We start from the raw sequence: 19,517 nt of genomic DNA, 5'->3' as shown, positions 1-19,517 counted from the left end.
ATCCATCTAGTTTTTATGAGTTCAGAAATTGAAACAGAGTATAAATTAGATCTTTTTAATGCTACATTTTCATCGTCTTGTGATTCAATACCCACTCCCATTCATGTTTGCAGAAGACACAGAAGTGAACTCATTAATGCACAGGTTTCCATGAATTCATTATTATGTTCAATGTGTGACACTAATATTTCTTTTGAAAAAGAATTACATGACAAATGACAATCAACCTTGCCGATTTCTATATATCTATATCGGAAGGGACGGCAGCCAAGAATCAATCTAGTTTGAAAGCTGAACATGTAAATATGCGTTATTTGCACTTGAAGTTGCAAGAACTGCGACAAAAGACTTGGGAGAAGGGAAGCAGATTATCAGAATAAGAGTATTTGTTGTAAATTTGTAAATTGGCTGAGAAGTTTGTTGGAGATCAACTACACATCTCAATCAACCTTTATCTTATGATGTCACATTAAATCCATACATTTGGAAATGACCAATGAAATAATGCTTTGATGCCCTCTGCAAAAGGTTTACATCCCAATGATGTTTTGTTTTGGTGAATGTTGGAAATTTTGCTAAAAATGGCAGTTGCTCTCTGGTTCATTTGTCTATTTAAATTTACAGGTTGGTCATAATTGGAATTGTACAAATCTTTTTGTTAATGACTGATGTGTCTTATTTGCAACTTTTTCTGCCATTTACCATTTTGCAGGTGGTGGTGGGCTAAAGGTGGATCCTAAATGAAATGATACTAGAAGCAATAGTGAAGGAGGTGAAAGAAGGAGTCCTTGGACCTGAAGAGGAAGCAGGCTTAGCTCATCAAGTCTTCATTGAAAGCAACACGGTTTGGATGTTCGGCATTACACCGACTTATTCGTTTGTCACACCACCCAAGAGTTTGTTCAGTTCCTCCTCGTCACATACGATAAGCTGAAGGTGATGAGGGATGATCCTAGACTACTTGTTTCTTGTACATGAGCAGCACTAACAGCAAGTTCCAAGATTTGGGCAGTCAGTGTCACAAGTACAAGTATGCGATTCTGGAGAATAGACTTAGGATAGGAAAAGATCTTGATGGGTACAAATACGTCTTCGTTGAGATGGTAACTTAATGTGTTAAAATTGAATGCCGGAAGCTGTTTAGTGTCTTATTATACTTTATGGCAGTCAACTTACATTTGACATGGGACCAGGAGACTGCTGCTATACAAGTTTAAAACAGATATCAGCAGGAACTGATCTTGTGACAGTCAGGTTTTCCAGTGGTGCTGCCATGAAGATGGGTGCTCCAGCACCTACATGTACACTCTGTGCATAGTTGCCGTTGCGAAGAAACTGGCGAACACATCCCACTAGGACCTGAAGACCGGCGCAGGATGAGCGAGTCTTTGCCTTGGCTTGGGCCTTTCCACTCTTCCCCTCATTCAAACATGATGTATTACTATTGAGACGAGATGATAGCGAGTTGAAGATACATGTAAGACCAGAGAAAAATCCATTTTGGGAATAATAAGTAACATAATTTATCATAAAAATATTCTTGGTGGGTAATCCACTACAATGACCCTTTAAGAAAACTTGTGAAGGAATGCTTATGAAAATTACAAAATAATTATATTATACATATTTTTTTCAAAAGAATTTAGGAAGTAACTGCAATTTTTTTTAACCTAATGCCAGGGTGGGAAATCTGCTCAATGATCCTTTTAGAAAACTTGTGAAGGAATGCACATGAAAATGACAAAGTGATTACCGGTATATTATTTTTTTTCCAAAGAACTTCTAAAGTAACTGTGGTTTCTTAACCAAATGCCAGGGTCATCCCCCTTTTATTTTTTAATTCTACCCTTATAGAGCACAGGAGAGGACAACTCCGCATGTCATGTTCTTTGGGGCATGTCACAGATTCCACTCCCTGCAAAGAACCCACTCCACTCTATGACCCACTCTTAGAACAGGACCATCAAGAAACATGAAAACTCCTAAGATATTGTCTCTTAACTGCCTCTCAAAAACTTGTGATTCTTGACACACAGAGAAATGAGTTGCTTTAAAAGAGAGTGAGAAAATTCTTACAATTAGAAAAGGTTCAGCATATTCTTCCTTCAGAAAGGCATTGAAAAACTATGTTTTTTTGCAGCTTGCGGGGTGTGTGTTTCCTGCTATTTGACGTATGCTATAAACTAATGAAAAACACTCTGGCATCATATAAGGTATTCAAAGATGAACACGGACACAACAGCAAGGACATCAACCTTTCTGAAACGGGGTGGAGGACTGCCCAGCCTGTCCTTCATATTTAATTTGTACCCTGTACGTGTTGCTATGGCAATCTTTCCAAGAGTACACAAATGAAATACTATGGAACATACAAAAAATTCTGACACAAAATGGAGAACCTCGAGTATATCCGGCTTTTAACTCTTTGCCCGCCACGGACGACTCGCGGCACATGCAGCGGACTGCCAACGACGACTCAAGTTACAGTTCGCACACAATGCATACGGAACGCATTTAATTGTAATTGTGTGCACACACATACAATAGCAACGCGTGTATTGCATTGTTTACGAATCTAGCTTTCGTGTTAGAGCTTTCGCCGACGTTGTTTACATAGAGAATTTTGGCGTAAAATTGAGTTTTTTTAACTGCTTAAGGATATATTCCGATGAGCTAGAATGGCTCCTACTACTAGGCGGAGACCTCAGTACTTCACTGCTGATAAGGTACGAGAAATGGTGATGGACTCTGTTCCAATAGCAGACTCCGACGCAGAGGAAAGCAAACCGACTCTGAAGGAGATGAGCCTAGTCCCACACATACACTTTTACGTGATCACGTAGAACATGATGGCGGTGTGGACATCAATCATGATTCGGACAGTGAGTTTAAAGAGGAAAGAGATGTTTCGATGGTTTCAGCTGACAATGATGAGCCCGAGGAGTGGATAAGACTTGAGGATGGTATTGAGTGGAAATCTGACTGGTTAGACGATTTTAGTGAGAATGGTGGACGACCAAAACTCCTCTTTGATGTGAACCAGAATACAAAGCCACTAGACTTTTTTTTTATCAGTTTTTTCCTGAAGAGGTGTTTGATCTAATGGCGAGAGAAACTAATCGCTATGCCAGACAAACTATCCAGAGACTTGAAGTTCTACAGGAGCACTCACGGCTCAACAAGTGGAGTGACACGACTGCTGAAGAAATGAAGGCATTTACAGGACTGCAGATGGCAATGGGGCTAGTCACCAAACCAGTGCTGTTGATATACTGGGAAGAAATGTGGATCCTTGCCACACCTGGTTTCAGTACAGTGATGAGTCGCAACAGGTAGGAAAATATAATTATTTATACAAACAATATTATTTTTTGCTTGACATCACTTATCACTATGATAAAAAAATATAGGCCTAGGGCATCATCAACTATCTCAGCCTTAGATAGTTGTTGCTTTGTATGGATGTACATGAATGACTAAGTTTTGTATTATTAGTAATAATGGTAATTGATATTAGACCTCTATTATCTACAGCATCATCATTATTATGAATTATTGTTTTATGAACGATGAAAAAAAAATAAAAAAACTATTTGAAGATCTACATAAGACAAGGGTATATTTTAGGAATGGGATATTTCAATTTTTTAAAAACAAAATTGAGTAAATATGAAAACCAATTTAATTTTCAATTACTTTTTCTTCAAATTTTATATTGTCTGTTTTTTAGGTAAAACCCTAATTCAAATGAATGCCCCATTTCAATCCTAAACTGCTTAGCTCATAATGACCATAAAGACATGGATTTGGTATGTAATGAAAGCTAAAGAACACATCTTTTCAATGGACTAACTTAGAAATTTAACCTTCATTAGGAAGTATTGAATATAAGAGATATAAAATACCCTCCTAAACGAAAAATTGGAAACAGAATGTAAAGTTAAAATTCTCAAAATCTATGATTTTATGCATAGCAAAAATGATACCATTAGCAAGAATATTCATTGTCAATAATCCAACTGTCATGGTTGCAATGAATAAATAAATAAATTTAAAACTTTGCTACACAATGTCTTTCAATACGACAAACCAGTAAAAAGTTATTGCGAGTTGAATAAGACAGTGCACGCAAACCCAATCTGAATGTGGCGCAGGGGGGATAGTGCACGTGGCAGGCAAAGAGTTAAATTGGAAAAGAGCAACACTGCGAATTGATCAGCATGAAAAATCTATCCACATGGAAGCAGAGGGTCATCCATCACTAATGCGGTCGAAAATGATCTGTGATTCAGTATCTCTACAACTCGCGGAACTCCAAGATAGAAGGTTTTAGCATAATTGTGACTGAAGGTCTGTCAGTTTGGCCAGCTCAGCATCTCGAGGATGAACTAATCAAAGACTGAATAGAATGTGGTATTATGGAGCTTAACTTGAGACAAAGCCTGGCGTGCTTTAAGTTCAAGACTTGATGATTTGGAAAAAAAAGAATGGAAGATGCAATGTACTATTAATGGAGTGATCGTTGACTTTAACTTACATGTAAACTCTGGAGCCCAAGTTACAATAACATTCTACCAGAACATATCTTCGACTTCGGGAATGGGAATTTAAACCTTGATAAGATGAGAGTGAAGTTACGTTCATATTCAACGCATGTTATGATTCCTCTGGGGATAAAGGCGACCAATGGCAGCGTAGAGAAAGACACGACTTTCCAGGGCTCCATGAATCCCTATTGAACAACATGCTTTAAGAAATGGGTCCGAAGCCGCGTAAGAAGGAGTCAAAACTCAGCGGAGAAGCAGCAGCAGCTAGCCCAGCATCTTTGGGGGACAGGGCTCACAATAGTCTGTATGATGATTTTGAATCATACGTTCGTAAAACTTTGGTTGGAGGTCAGAAGCAGTTACAAATTAAGCTCGCAGCCTCAATTGAATTCAACTCTAAGAGAATAGCAGAACTAGGATATTTTAGTATTAGTATTTTTTTTTCTCTCTTAATGATTTTTGTCACACCTTGTGTTATTATGCCCATTGAATTTTTTTCCCATGTAAAGTTAAATTCCGAACACAGTGCACTTAGAAACGCCCGTATTAAGCGCCCTATAAATGTTTGTATTATTATTATTAGAATCAGCTAAAGACAAATTGGAACAGAAAGTATCTTTGTGACTGAAAGACATGAATTGGATGAAGAGAATCAATGATAAAGATGATGTGACAACGAAAGTGAGCGAGCAATCAAGCTAATGACGCTCCCACTCGCATTAGCAATCAAAACCCATTCTGAGTCCCTTTGTTCAACGCCCCTACCAAGACACATGCGGACCTTACAGGATTAGGGAGACTACGCAATCATGAGTACGCTATTGCTATTAGACAAGACATACATGTAGAGCCTTTAAGTGCCTGCCCAAACAATTCCACATAAGATAAGAGACAATTTAAGGATGAATTGGCAAAATAATATGCAGAAATGTTTGACTAAAAATATCATGTCATGATTCCTGAAGCAAAGTTTTATGCAAGAGATTTATGTCAACACTACCTTGATGTCATGATTCAGGGATTTATGTCATAAATAATGACATATAACTTATATGCAACAGGACCCAGAAAAGTTACCATAAAAGTCCAGTTTATGTAATGCGGCACAGAAGAGCACTTCATCAATATTCACCTGACCAATTCCTTGGTTTTAACTAGATGAGAAGCACAGGTGTCTGTCACCATGGTAACTTTCAGATAATGACAGCTTCCCAGTGCTGGCAACTTTCATGAAATGATCCCCAGGGATCTGCTGCTTTAAAGTTCACTATAACACTATGTTGTCTTTGCCATCCAATTGTAATTACCATAGTGGCAATGCTCAACAACCAAACAAAATCAAAGGTTACAATGAAGTAACCTTTGGGTGGCAAGGTTATGCAACCGACCCCAGTGGCCTATAACATAAAACTTAGCGATTGATCGTGGGGCTTTTTTTTACGACTGATCGTACACAGTAATAAATGCAATCTATTATGGAAATCATTCCTACATTCAACCATTATGCTTTATGTTATGTAACCCAGGACTTACTTTGGAAGAACAATTACAATACACAACAAGGTGGCAAGAGCTCCCGCTACGAGTCCTCCTCTGTTTGTCTAATTGAGCCGGTGGGTTTGGTGATGTAGTCACTGGTGGAAAAGACTTCAGGGGCCGCGAACTTCTTCTGTTTGGTGGCGGTTATTTTTTTCTGCCAAGAAATAAAATAATTATGGGTTTCCTGGTTGTTAAACCTCTAGGCCAATGAATGCAAAATGCAACATCAATTTTCAAACATGAATGAGGAAAACAACTGTTTTAGATTAGCTTTTGTATTCGTGGATCAGCTGATACTTCTCACTTCAAATATAATGACAAACACACCCTATGGCTAATACCTAAGTTAACCTGATGTAAAACTTAGATAGCAAATAGTTATATGGTCATAACTGCTTAGTTGGTTTCTCATAATTAAACTCTAATTGCAAGTACTTGCAATTCATTTCGGTTAGAATCCATTGCTTTTACTCTAAAGCATTCATCTTTATGAATGGAACATGATGAATAAAAATTATTTCTTACATATATATCCTGCGCAGATCAAATAACTTTTAATTTTTTAAGAAAAAATGGCATTTAAAAAGAAAAATATCACACATTTTAACAATCCATAACTCTGTATTCTTTGACAGATCTCCATCGAACCTGAACCAATATTTACTAGAAACCAATTCATTGTCAGGGTGAATTTCCCCTTTCACTTTACCCGTAACAGAAGTGAATCCAGAGTTGTACTTTTAACGCCCGGTCCAGAATTGAGGATTATGCATACAAAAAATGTCATCAGTCCAACATTAACAAGATTTCGACATTTAACAGGGTGTGCCCTCACCTCCTGCCCCCTCCCCCACTATCCCCCATTCCTGACCCTTGCCTGCCTACAGTAAGCTCTCTAAGGATAATTTATGACTTACTGAAAAGAGTGGTAATGAGCTGAATAGTGACTTGATGGAATTAAGAGTACCAAGATCTTTCTCTGCCATGTTGACAAGTTCCTCGTAGGCATCAACATTCTTTCTTACAATGGATACAAATTCCTGCAACATAAAAACATTTTGAAAAAAAAGTATATAATTATATGTCACGAGCAGCTAATAGACCAGTTCGTAGTTACTTCATGGACAATTTTGGTCAAATGACCTTTCATTTCTTTCATTATGATAGGCTGATTTCAAAGCAAGATATTATTTTGGAAGCAAGCCTTACATAGCAGGATGAAGAAATTGAATACACCAGGTGACTAGAATAGCACATCAATGAACACAATATGAAGGTATTTGTTGCATTTCTACTTTGAATGCATATTAGAGCATGTTGTACAATGTACTTGGCATACTGTGAAATATACCAGTCATTTGTGGATGCATTAGTTTTTTTTTTGGTGGATGTATAAAATGAAATGCACAAATTAAAAGAATATATGAATAATCAAAACATTGAACTGTTTAAGTTATGATGACATTTCAAAACTTTAACCTCGGTTAAGATTTTGATGTTGACGATGCCGCAGTCGTCGGAAAAGCAGCGCCTATATTCTCGCTCTGCTATGCAGGCGAGACAAAAATGTCCAATGCTGATGTCACAGTGCACCAACTTGATGCCTGTTGCTGTGGTTATCCACGCTATTTTATTCATGAGTCTACTGTTTTGAATAATGAATCTACTCTTCAGACAGTGGACTCGTGAATAAAATAGCGTATCTAACCATGGTAACAGGCGTCAATTTTGCGCACTGTGACCAAAGCGCGCATCAGCATTTGACAAGGTTTCTACACGCGCCCGATACGTGCGCTAAGTTAAGCGTAATTCATACATACAGGAAATCTGCATAAACCATGAATTCAACCGTGGGTTTTCAAAACCACCTTTGTGAATTTGGGCAAAAAATGTCTAGGCAGTTTACAGTCATACATCCTGCTAACAGGTGAATACATAACACTGCACATTTTTTGGCTTTAAACCTTGTGTGACATCAAAATCGATACTTCTGACTGAATACCAGCCTTATGGGGCATTGCAAGAAACTTGCGATCGATTGCAAGTCTGTTTTCAGTCCCCAAATCAATTGTAAGTCTTGAAATTAATTGCAAATTTGCGATTGATTGCTAATCTGCTTCTTGAAACAAGGAGTGTAATCGAAATTGCTACCGTCAAAAATTGATATATCAATTGTAAAATTGCAACAGATAATTTGCAATTGATAGCAAACATTTTTTGGCAACACCCCCTTAGCCTTGGTTTATTTCATTTGATCCAATTGCCAATCCATCCAATTGCCAACTCGTCAACTATCATTTGGTATACCATCAGTTTGTCCAATATCCACATGGTCTAATTAAATTGCAATTCTGTCTACTCAGCATTTTGTCTAATAACCACTTGGTCCAATAGCCATTTAGTCCATATACCATCTGGTCTAATTAGACTAAATGTTAATTGGGCAAAATGAATGAAAATAAAACAAACATTAGACCAACTGGTCATGAGACGAAATGGTCATAGATGAATTGGTGATTAGACCAAGATGACTGGACAAAATGTTAATTAGACCAAATGGTTCTTAGACGAAATGTTGATGGACGGAATGGCATTAGACTAAGTTAAGGTAGACCATGTGGTGAGTGGATGAGCTGGCAGTGGAAGAATTGGCAAATTTACCATAAGCCTTTATCTTAAGAAAGATTACTTTCCTCTATCATCTATCTATACCTCATCTTTCAATTCACAATCAACGTCTTTCATTCTCACATCTCCTAAAATTCTCTTTGTTCCACTATCCCCATTCACATGGTAAATTAAAGGTCTCTTCAGTGTCATATTCATACAAATCACCATTTTTTTCTTAATCCCCTCTAATTTTTACTTTGGGGAGAAAGTGGAGAGGGGCAGCTCAAATAAACTTTTTTTTACCTCTAGCTGATCAATCCGTGTAAATATTTTCTCCAGGTTCTTGGCCTTGGTTTGAATTTCTGGAAGACTTCTGTTCAAGGCAAGGGAGGAGTCTGTTCTTACCTAAAAAAAAAAAAATTGAAATAAAGCCAACTTGAGTACAGCAAGGGCCTGTTCCACAAAATTTTATTTCATTCAATATCAGTTTAAAGCTACAAAATTCATCAAATTTGATTGGTTGATAGTATACTTGTTCTAGAAATCAGATATTAGTTATTCTAACAAGATTTTAAGAATAGGTACCCAGGTATTCAGTTCTAAGCCACAGATAACACAACACTGTAAGCTCTCCTAATTAATCTGAATGAAATTAACCCTTTGAACCCGAAAAACCGGAATACCTCCTTATCCATGAACACGCATATACCTGAAATTCCAGAATACTGGCTTTAAGTCATGTGATTTGAAAAGCAAGGGTTTTAGATATCAGGTGACCTATCAAAGGATGTCATTTTAGAGATATTCAGTTGAAAACTTTAGTTTATTATTCTGTTGATGATTGGCTTTCATTTATAAGGTTTTAGCATAAAAAATTACCAAAAATATAGTATCCTACCAAGGAGGCTCGTGTGATAATACACGGCGAGTCGAAAACGGACTATGCATGCATTCCTGAATTTTACTTCTGGTAAAGCAGCGATTTTTAGACAACATTTGAGATTATTGTTAGTAACGAAAGCTAACAACATCGGCCAGGTCCAGCGGGGTACCGGCAGAGTAAAGGTGCTGCTGCCATGGCTGGGCTCGAATCATGAGAATAGGAGATCATTTATTTCAAATGTCATGCATTACCTCATTTTGCCGATAATCTCGATATATCAAGTTATCGGCAAAATGAGGGAATGCATGACATTTGAAATAAATGATCTCCTATTCTCATGATCAGGAAATAATCAGAGTGAAAGTCATGATCGTCCCAATTAATTCAGGGTTCAAAGGGTTAAGGCTGAAGTTCTAACCTCTATTACATACATCATCCCATGAAAAGAACACCTGATCAATCTACTGATAGGCTTGATAAAAGTGAGAATCATGTGACCTGAAACTCACACAGGTATTAAATATATATGTTAAACAGTAATGGGGAGGGGGGAGGGGTTGCACAGGTGTGACATTGCACATCTTGTGAATGGCTGCATTGCTACTGGGAGGATGTCCACAACATTTAGTAATCTCAACATTCAAATGTTTGTCTTATTGTTAAAACAATGTTAATAATTGACTTATTGTTCTAAAACTTTGATTGTTATGTTTTAAAAACGAGCTAACTTGTTCCAAGGATTTCATACTTTTTTCAATTCAGTTCCCATTTAGTCAACAAGGACACATACCGCCTTCGCTAGGAAATTCACGCTTGAATCAGTTTTCAAGTGAGCGTGTGAAAGGTTCGATGATTCTCAAGACAAATTGCAATCATCTATACAATAATGATTCAAGATTCATGCGTGAAAAGGCCCTAGGTCTACTCACCATGTCCACAACTGCACAAAACTCATCAAGTTTGGTCAGCATTTCTTCAATTTCTTCTTCTAATTGTTGGCTCTACAGGCAGGATGAAAGTAAGATAATGTATAAAGTATGAATTAACTAAAAAGAAAGGAGATAAAATTGCTCCTAATGCAATTTTTTTTTTAGTTATACATGGGCCCTGTAACATAAAAATTAGCGAATGATCACTGAGGCATATTCTATGATTTGATTCAATTGATTATTGTGAATGATCAATTGTAAAAATCAGTCCCATGGTCAGCCTTATGTTTTAGACATCTGCCGCCCTCTATATGCGTCTCGTAGCTTAGCTACTAACAAAGACGGTAAGATGGCGACGTAAACAGACTGGGTAAGTAAATGCTCATGCTCTTAATTATTTTTCAAATTTACTACTACTAGTATTTATTGAATAAATACATGTATATGCAAAGTTATATCATAAGGGGGGTAAATAATGTTTTGGCCCATGTATGTTAGTTTGGGCTCAAAACGAAATGTAAAATGTGTGATTTGGGTCCAGTTTCACCGTGGGAAAATTCACGGTATATAGGCTAATATGGTAACCCGTCCCACGCTTCATGGAGAGTAAGCCTACGTACAGTAAATACTTTTTTACTCTCCAGAAGCCACCAGACTAGAAGCCACACGATTCTTGCATCTTTGGTACTGGTAGATTTCCCCCTGTCAGGGGATTTCGCATTGTTAGGCACCCATTCCATAGAACGGAGACCATTGAAAGACCACTGAAAGACTTAAAATTGGTGAGGTCTTACAGCGGTCTTCAGGATCAATGAAATTTGTCATCTCTGTGGCTCAGAAAGACCCTCAAAGAACTCTGAAAGACTGATGGATATTTCTTGTCTTACTGGTCTTAGACTAGTCCTATAGAGATCTTTCAATGGTCTTTCAAAGATATTTTATGCAACAAGTGATCTTTCAGAATTCTTTCCATGGACTTTGCCTGGTCTTTCAGCGATCTTTGAATTATCTTTCAATGATCTCTCAGGAGTCTTACAGACTTGATCTCCGCAAAAATCTTGAGAGACTGCCGAAAGATCATTGAAAGACTATTAAGACCTTTGAAAGTTCATCGAAAGACCGCTGAAAGACTGCTGAAAGGCCACTGAAAGACCACTTTCCTGTAAGACTGTTTTGAACTGTTTCAAAAGGTTTTGGAGCCCATGAAGTCCACAAAGACCACTGAAAGATTGGTCAGGACTCGTGTAAGACCTCAAAGACCATTATAGGTTCATTAAGAGACCTCTGAAAGATCAGAAAGAGTTCCACATGCACCCCCACCAGAAATAACAAAAGATTGTTGAGACTTCTGGTTCGTTCACTTTAGAGTTTTCTCTGATTTTTTCACTCTTGCTTACCTTAGTTGGGACTCGAACTCACCTCCGTTTTATCTGCAGTCAAGACCTCTTCCCGCTATGCTGGCAAGAAGCGCTGATATCGGAAGGGGTATTTTGACAATTATCAGCTCTGAAAGTTCGACTAGTCTAGACTCACAGACCCTTTACCGACCAAATAAACTGATGTCTATGGACAATTACACGCACTAGATCCTGCTCGAAATTTGATGGAATAAAGCCATATTTCGGTATGTATTTTCACTCCCCCATCATATAAGTTCTATATTAGGGCTAGATATATTATTCTAAACCTCCATGTTTTTATTTTCAATTTTAGTGGGGGGTGCATATGGACCTCTTACTAGGGAGATTGCAAGATTTTTCTATCTCATCAACCACTTCATTTAACTGTCTGATTTTTTCAGATCTTTGTGAAAATAGTGCAAAAATAGAAATCTACCTAATTTCATAGTAATCCATGAATCGGTTTTTGAGCAATAATCAAATGAATTTCGAATGAAATTCAGCCAAATGCTCCCAATAGGCTCTGTAGTATAATTTGTCACAACACACACAAGCAGCTGAAACACACGACCACACACAGAGTGCAGATATTTTGTGTGCAGATTTGCATTGGGCTTTCTGGAGTAGTGGGGGAAGGGTATTTTGAAATCAATTCTGACACCTGATCCTAAAGGAAAGGTGAAAATGAGTATTTCCATTGGATTTGCTATTATCAATACTATAAGAACCCGCTAGTTTACAAAAAATGGTACATTTATTCACAAGATACCAGACTTTGAACTTCCTTTCTCAAAATTATGGTAGTAACTAAATGTAAACCCTTGGAGCATTTTATTATCTGTAATTTGATACCAAAATCATTAAATTTGGATAACGGGATCATATGTCAGCAATGCGTTGAACTTTGATTTTTCCCTCAAAACCATGACCATTTTTGGCCGTGTGAATTACTCTTGAGGACGCAATGATGATGATTTTTAAAATCCTGACCTGTATACTTCTTTATCATTGACGTCTTGACACTCTTCCCATAGACGCATAAGAGAATAACCAAAACAAAGATGGATTTCCCTAGGAAATCCATCTTTTACAAAAAAAATCATGTAAAGAATATATTGATTTTTACACCTTCCTACGCATCCCACACATAGTCTTGAGGACGTAATGATGATGACTTCTAAAATCCTGACATGTACTTCTTCATCATTGACGTCTTGACACTCTTCCCATAGTTGCATAACTGACCAAAACAAAGATGGATTTCTTAGGGAAATCTATCTTTTTTAAAAATAAAATCCCATAAAGTTTATGAATGTTATTGATTTTTACATTTTTAAAAAATGTTACATAAAAATGTAAAAAATAAAGGTTTCTTACCCAACTGATGCCGTGTAGACCCCTCGATCCACATGTCAACAACGGAAATAAAATAGCGTCGACCCTTGAACCACTTTATGTATGACGTACTTCCAGCTAGCAATGCCATTTTGACGAACAATTTATAGATAAAAATTGTTACAAATACTAACATTTATTATGCAATTACAAATAATTGGTATAACATTAATAATTATTTATAATCACGTAATAAATTTTAGTATTTGTAAAGTAATAATTTTTATCTATAAATTCTTCGTCAAAACGGCATTGCTAGCTGGAAGTACGTCATACATAAGGCGGTTCAAGGGTCGAAAGAAGAACTATGCAAAGAAGCCTGAATTTAAACAAGCCAATATCAGACCTAGCAACATTACTGGGAAGAAATGCAGACTATAAAGTAGGGACAGTGATTTTCCGTTTCTAAAAATTGCCTTTTCCTTTTCAGAAAATCTCAAATTCCGTTTCAGCATGTCTGAAAACGGAAATTCCGTTTCCCCATAGACTTTGTGTACAAGAAAAATTGACAATTCCGTTTACATAGAAAACCAATACGCAACAAGTAGCGATGTCAAAATACTAGCGCTGCTCAAAATTTGCATCTACCAATGAACTAACATCGCTTTAAAATCCATTTTAATCGAAGAGATTCGAGCTAAAAAAAATATTTAGGGTAACATAATCAACATGAATATATTCTCACCTTTCATATCATTAGCATTATTTTATTGTTAAATGGGATTTTATCGCTGATTTGGGGACTTTTCGAACATCGTTTTGAGCAGTCGCCGACTTCCGAATATCCGCCATTTTGGATTTGATGAATCACCGTGATCATTATATTATGACCGAACGCAGAGGGCAGCAACACACGGCCAGATTCTGCCTTCTATGCGGACGTAAGTGTAAACTAATTTGGATACGATCGAGTGATGGAGAGGCTCGAGTGTAGTTACGATGTGTTGATTGTCATGATTGTTGTTGCAAAGTGAGGTCGTGTTTTTTTCAGTTGATATTAGTATTTTGTTGAGGATTTGGGATTAATTTCTGTTGCTTTTTTGTGCACTTTGAGAAAAAACGTGTTTTCCGTGATTTTCCGTTTGAAAAGCCACTTTCCGTTTCAAACAGCCGATTCCGTGAATTCCGTCCGTTTTCCGCGATCGCGGAAAATCACTGTCCCTACTACAAAGTCATCCTGAATTATGTGAAAAAAACAAAGAGATTCGAATAAGAATATCCCACTGATCTCTCTCTCTCTTTTCCTTTTGTTCTGATGATTATATTTAGTGATGTTAATTCTTATAGACTACTGAAATTGAGCTTTGACCGAGCTTCTTATAACAGTTTGCATACTATGAAGTACAAAAACGCACAATTTAATGGTGGAGGTAACTAATCTTAATTCTATTGCACCTCGCTATATGACAGGACAGACTCGTCTAACGCTGAGGACATTGAAGCAGGAATTAAGCAACTTAAACTCGGAAACGACCTGGCGCAGATAATCTACCAGATTGAGGAGCGCCAACTCAACTCCAACACCAACCAACCAACGCTATTGTATTTCCATTGTTTACATGTGGATCGAGGAGGGGTCTATGCGGCATCATTGAGGTAAGAAAACTTTTTATTTTTACATTTTTATCTAACATTTTTTAAAACCTTCCTACGCATTAGGCGTAGGAAGGTGTAAAAATCAATAACATTCATAAACTTTATGGGATTTTATTTAAAAAAAAAGATCTTTGTTTTGGTCAGTTATGCAACTATGGGAAGAGTGTCAAGACGTCGAATGATGAAGTATGATGGTGGGCCCCAAGTCTGCGCACCTAACGATTTGAGTTAAGATTTAAAGTGAATTTCTTTTTATTTCACAAAATCTTTCAGTTGATAATGTTCCTTACATCATAATGAGTTAGTGTGTCAAATATCTCATAAAAATTTGAAAGAAATATATGATTTTCCTGGAAAAAACCTCGGGCTGTCATTTTCAGATTGAAAAAAAAAAGGTACCCCATGTCTGCGCACTCATTCACTTTGCACACGATTCGGGGATTTCGATGACAAAGGCTACATTTTGAGGCTTTCGCATGAAATTCCCTGAATTCATTATTTTTCCACCATTTTGAGTCAGATTTTTTTATGAATACCTGTCTGTATTGCATGTGTAAAGTTCGTACTCATTGCGTATCTTTTTTTTTTACTAGAATCGCGCAGATACGCGGGTGCGCAGACTTGGAAGACCGTGCAGACATGGGGGAACTGACCATACATGTCAGGATTTTAAGTCATCATCATTACGTCTTCAAGACTATGTGTGAATGCGGTGAAAAGGGCGAAATTTTTTGCTCTGGCCTCTGAACGAGTGCAGTGAGTCACTTACCCGGGCCGGGGTACCGGTGCGCGTACGGTACTCTTCCCAAAACGCAAAACTAGATCTAGATCAACCAGAATTCATCTTTCAAAGCAGGTCAGTCTTGATCTCTGTGGAATGGGGGATTAATGGTGGTGGCTGCACGATTGTGAGCCGTCTGTGTACGAGTAGAAATAATTTTTTTTAATGTTAAAAAACTCCTCGAAACAGACGGCTGCCAGCTGTCGACTGTCTAAAATAAAAAGTTACGCGTTACGCCGTGCCGGCCGGCGGCCCGAGAGGTTTTGTCGCTTGACGCCTGAGCTTCGGCACGACTAGCACTGTGACTGTCGCCGTCGGTTTTGAGACAAACTTGACCAACAAAACTAACAGCAATTCTCACCTGTTTCTTTTGCTCTATTTCAAAATAGCTGGCATATTCAGATGCAGCAGGCCTGACACATTCTTCGACAGAGAGTAACCCTTCTGAACTTGCAGTGACTTCTGCCATTATTTGTAATTTCGTACAATTGTAACAACTTTACTTTACTACACTTTGACGGTAAGAATTGAGAACATGGATATTCGGTCTGCAGCGCAAGATGGCGCTGTTTAATTACTCTCAGATTTATCAGTTGAGGTGCCGTGGCCGAGTGGCCTAAGGTGCCTGGCTAAGGCCTATGCATGAAAAGTCCGGAGTTCGATCCCCGGCCTTGCTCACAGGTATTTGCCCGTGAGCAAGGCATTTAATCTACAATGCTCTTTTATCCTGCTTTCAAATAAATGGAAATGCTATATGCATTATTGGTAACTAGGTGTGTACTTGGTTTTTTTTTAAATCAATAGACATTACTCCCACTATGGGGCGTTCGGGGCGTTGCAAGAAACTCGCGATCAATTGCAAGTCTATTTTCGTTCCCGAAATCAAATATGCCGTGCAATTAATTGCAAATTTGCGATTGATTGCTTATCTGATCCCTGAAACAAGGAGTGTAATCTGATTTGCTAAAGTTAAAAGTAATCAATCAACTGTAAAATTGCAACATAGTATTTATGATTGCAGTTTTTTTTTTGCAACACCCCCACTATATATGATAAGGATTTTGTGGACGGTGGAAAGATGAAGATTCTGAAATAGAAATAATATGGCAGGACCAAATAACAAGCAAGATTAAATTTGGGGAATTTATGGAAATGAAGTTAAAAGAATACATAATGGCATTTTCCCGTGAAAGAGCAAAACTCAGAAAAATTCACATTGAAAAATTACAAAAAGAAATGACAGATTTAGAATATCGCTTGACGATCACTTTTCATATTGTCATCCAATACGAAACTTTTCGACTATTCACGTCAAGATCTAAAGGTCCATTCAAGAGCCTTATGTTCTGAAGAAGGAGAAAGAAATTACAATTCTTCGAACAATTATTTAAATCCAATAAAAGGAGAAGCGCGATTGGGGAGATCAGGAAATGGTGCGAGATTGCCGAGGTATTATAATAAGTGGAATGCCTCTGGCGGTCTCACCGTCCTGCATCACGCGATTGAATACAGCAGCAGTGCTGACTTTGAAAACTACTGTAAAATAATTATTCACAAAAAACACCATTCATGATAAAATACTACGTTCATTGATATTAGACCTTGATCATGTGACCTAAAACTAAGTGTCAGTGATAGTACGTGATTACACCTTTATACACTAATAGCTATAAACTTTGAAAGTTCTGACAGCAATCTAATAATTACCTCTCAAATGGCCAAAGTTCAAGACCTTAAATGACCTTTGACTTTGGTCATGTGACATGAAACTCGATCGCATGAGATGTTCAGTGATACTTGACGACTCTTTTATTTATTTTTAATGAACTAGACCAATTACAGAGTTATATGATAGTATTTCAACAAATACCCCCAACATGTTCATTGACCTTTGACTTTGGTCATGTGACCTTGAACTCGCACAAGATGTTCTTGGTAACTCTTACGTCCATGTTTTGTGAACTATATAGACCAATACACTTCATTGATATGATGGCGATTCAACAAATACCCCCAGGAAACATGGCCAAAGTTCATTGACCCTAAATGACCTTTGACCTTAATCATGTGACCTGAAACTCGCACAGGGTGTTCAGTGATATTTGATTACTCTTATGTCCAAGTTTCATGAGTCAGATCCATAAACTTTCAAAGTTATGATGGTAATTCACCAGATACCCCCATTATGGCCAAAGTTCATTGACATTTGACCTTGGTCATGTGACCTGAAATGCGCACATGATGTTTAGCGATACTTAATTACTCTTATGTCCTAGTTTCATGAATCAGATCCATAAACTATGATGATAATTCAACAGATACCCCCATTCGGCCAAAGTTCATTGACCCTAAATGATCTTTGACCTTGGTCGTGTGACGTGAAACTCATGCAGGGTGATTAACCGTATGTCAAGTTTCATGAACTAGGTCCATATATTTTCTAAGTTATGATGATATTTCAAAAACTAAACCTTAGGTTAAGATTTTGATGTTGATTCCCCGGCCCCCAATATGGTCTAAGTTCATTTACCCTAAAATAAACTCAGGCAGGATATTTAGTGATACTTGATAAACCTTATGGCCAACTATCATGAACTACGTCCATATACTTTCTAAGTTATGCTGTCATTTCAAAAACCTAACCTTCGGTTAAGATTTGGTGTTGACGCCGCCGCGCCGCCGCACAGTGGGCCGGGGCGAAACAAAAGTGCGCCAAAAGTCATTTTATTTTGGGCAATTTCAGATTTTTAATTTTTTTCATGCCCAACTGAAAGACAACACTTTGAAGAATACTTCACCAAAAATATTTCATTCCGGAATTTGCATCAAGGTTGTTAATTTCCAACCTCAAATCGTAAAATTGTGACATTTTGCGAATACAAATGCCGCGTATGCGACACCTATAGTTGAAAAACAGGCCATTCCACAGGAGGTTTTTCATGTAGGAATCTGAAATGGCTCCCACATAATCCTGATATATTCTTTTTTTCGTGTGAAATGGTTCAAAGTAGATAAAAGACAGCTTTCAGGAGGTTTATAGGATAATTATTCCTCGAAATAGGCTGATATAATCCATGTTTTTTGCATTTACATTAGAAACGTTTGGATTTCCGTCTAAATTCTATTAGCATCATTTTTTTCCCGATGTCTAAGCTGTAAGTCGATACCAAATTTAGCTGCCCGTTTTTTTATTAGAGCCGATTTTACTTGACACCCATCACCCCAAAACGGTCGTTTTTACCGCGCAGTCATCGCAGCGCATCGTACGGGTGTACATTGCCATTCATTTTTGCACGGTGAGGACGATTCCTCTTCCATTCCATAAAAAAAGACATGAATTCCGGGCATAATGTAAACAAAATGAAGGTTTATAACTCATATAAGGGCTACCCACCTCTCTTCCAGAGCTAAAAGTTACTTGTAGAATAATTTCAGCAACTGAAACCCTCCTTTGAAGATTGATACATTCGTGATACTCTGCGTTTTACCCAATTCTACACAGCTTGATAAAGCACGGTCGATATTTTTCAGATTTTAAAGTATTTTTTTAAATCTAATAATCATTTTGATGCCATAAAATAGGCAGTCTAGCTATAGTACATACAACAATGTCACCCCCCCCCCACACACACCTTGATAAAGACAAATGACTCCTATACCCCCTTTGCTGACACGGGGAATTGCTGCTAGTCTTTAACAAATTGTATTAATTCTTAATCAAGTACTGGGTATAGGCCTATTATATTTAGTCCAACAGGGAATATTGCCAACCCTACAGAAAGTGACACATTTGGATACAGAATATCAAATACCGTTTTAAAAGGGGAAGCTGGGGTG

The 19,517-nt window shown here is 37.5% G+C and overlaps 1 protein-coding gene across 1 annotated transcript; it reads right to left on the bottom strand.

Moving 5' to 3' along the window:
- Nucleotides 1–376: 376 nt before the first annotated feature.
- Nucleotides 377–16,275, bottom strand: LOC121416744 (biogenesis of lysosome-related organelles complex 1 subunit 4-like). The gene is made up of 6 exons (XM_041610205.1): nucleotides 16,042–16,275; nucleotides 10,509–10,580; nucleotides 9,000–9,101; nucleotides 7,004–7,126; nucleotides 6,081–6,240; nucleotides 377–1,441 (listed from the first exon to the last, which is right to left on the bottom strand). The coding sequence occupies exons 1-5, from the start codon at nucleotides 16,147–16,149 to the stop codon at nucleotides 6,127–6,129; spliced, it is 519 nt and encodes a 172-aa protein (XP_041466139.1). The 5' UTR covers nucleotides 16,150–16,275; the 3' UTR covers nucleotides 377–1,441; nucleotides 6,081–6,126.
- Between the last annotated feature and the right edge of the window lie 3,242 nt (nucleotides 16,276–19,517).

The sequence above is a fragment of the Lytechinus variegatus genome, chromosome 1 (assembly GCF_018143015.1).
Source record: "Lytechinus variegatus isolate NC3 chromosome 1, Lvar_3.0, whole genome shotgun sequence".
NCBI classification, from domain to species: Eukaryota; Metazoa; Echinodermata; class Echinoidea; order Temnopleuroida; family Toxopneustidae; genus Lytechinus; species Lytechinus variegatus.
Note: the sequence above shows the minus strand (reverse complement) of the source record. Positions and strands in the feature narration are given on the sequence as shown.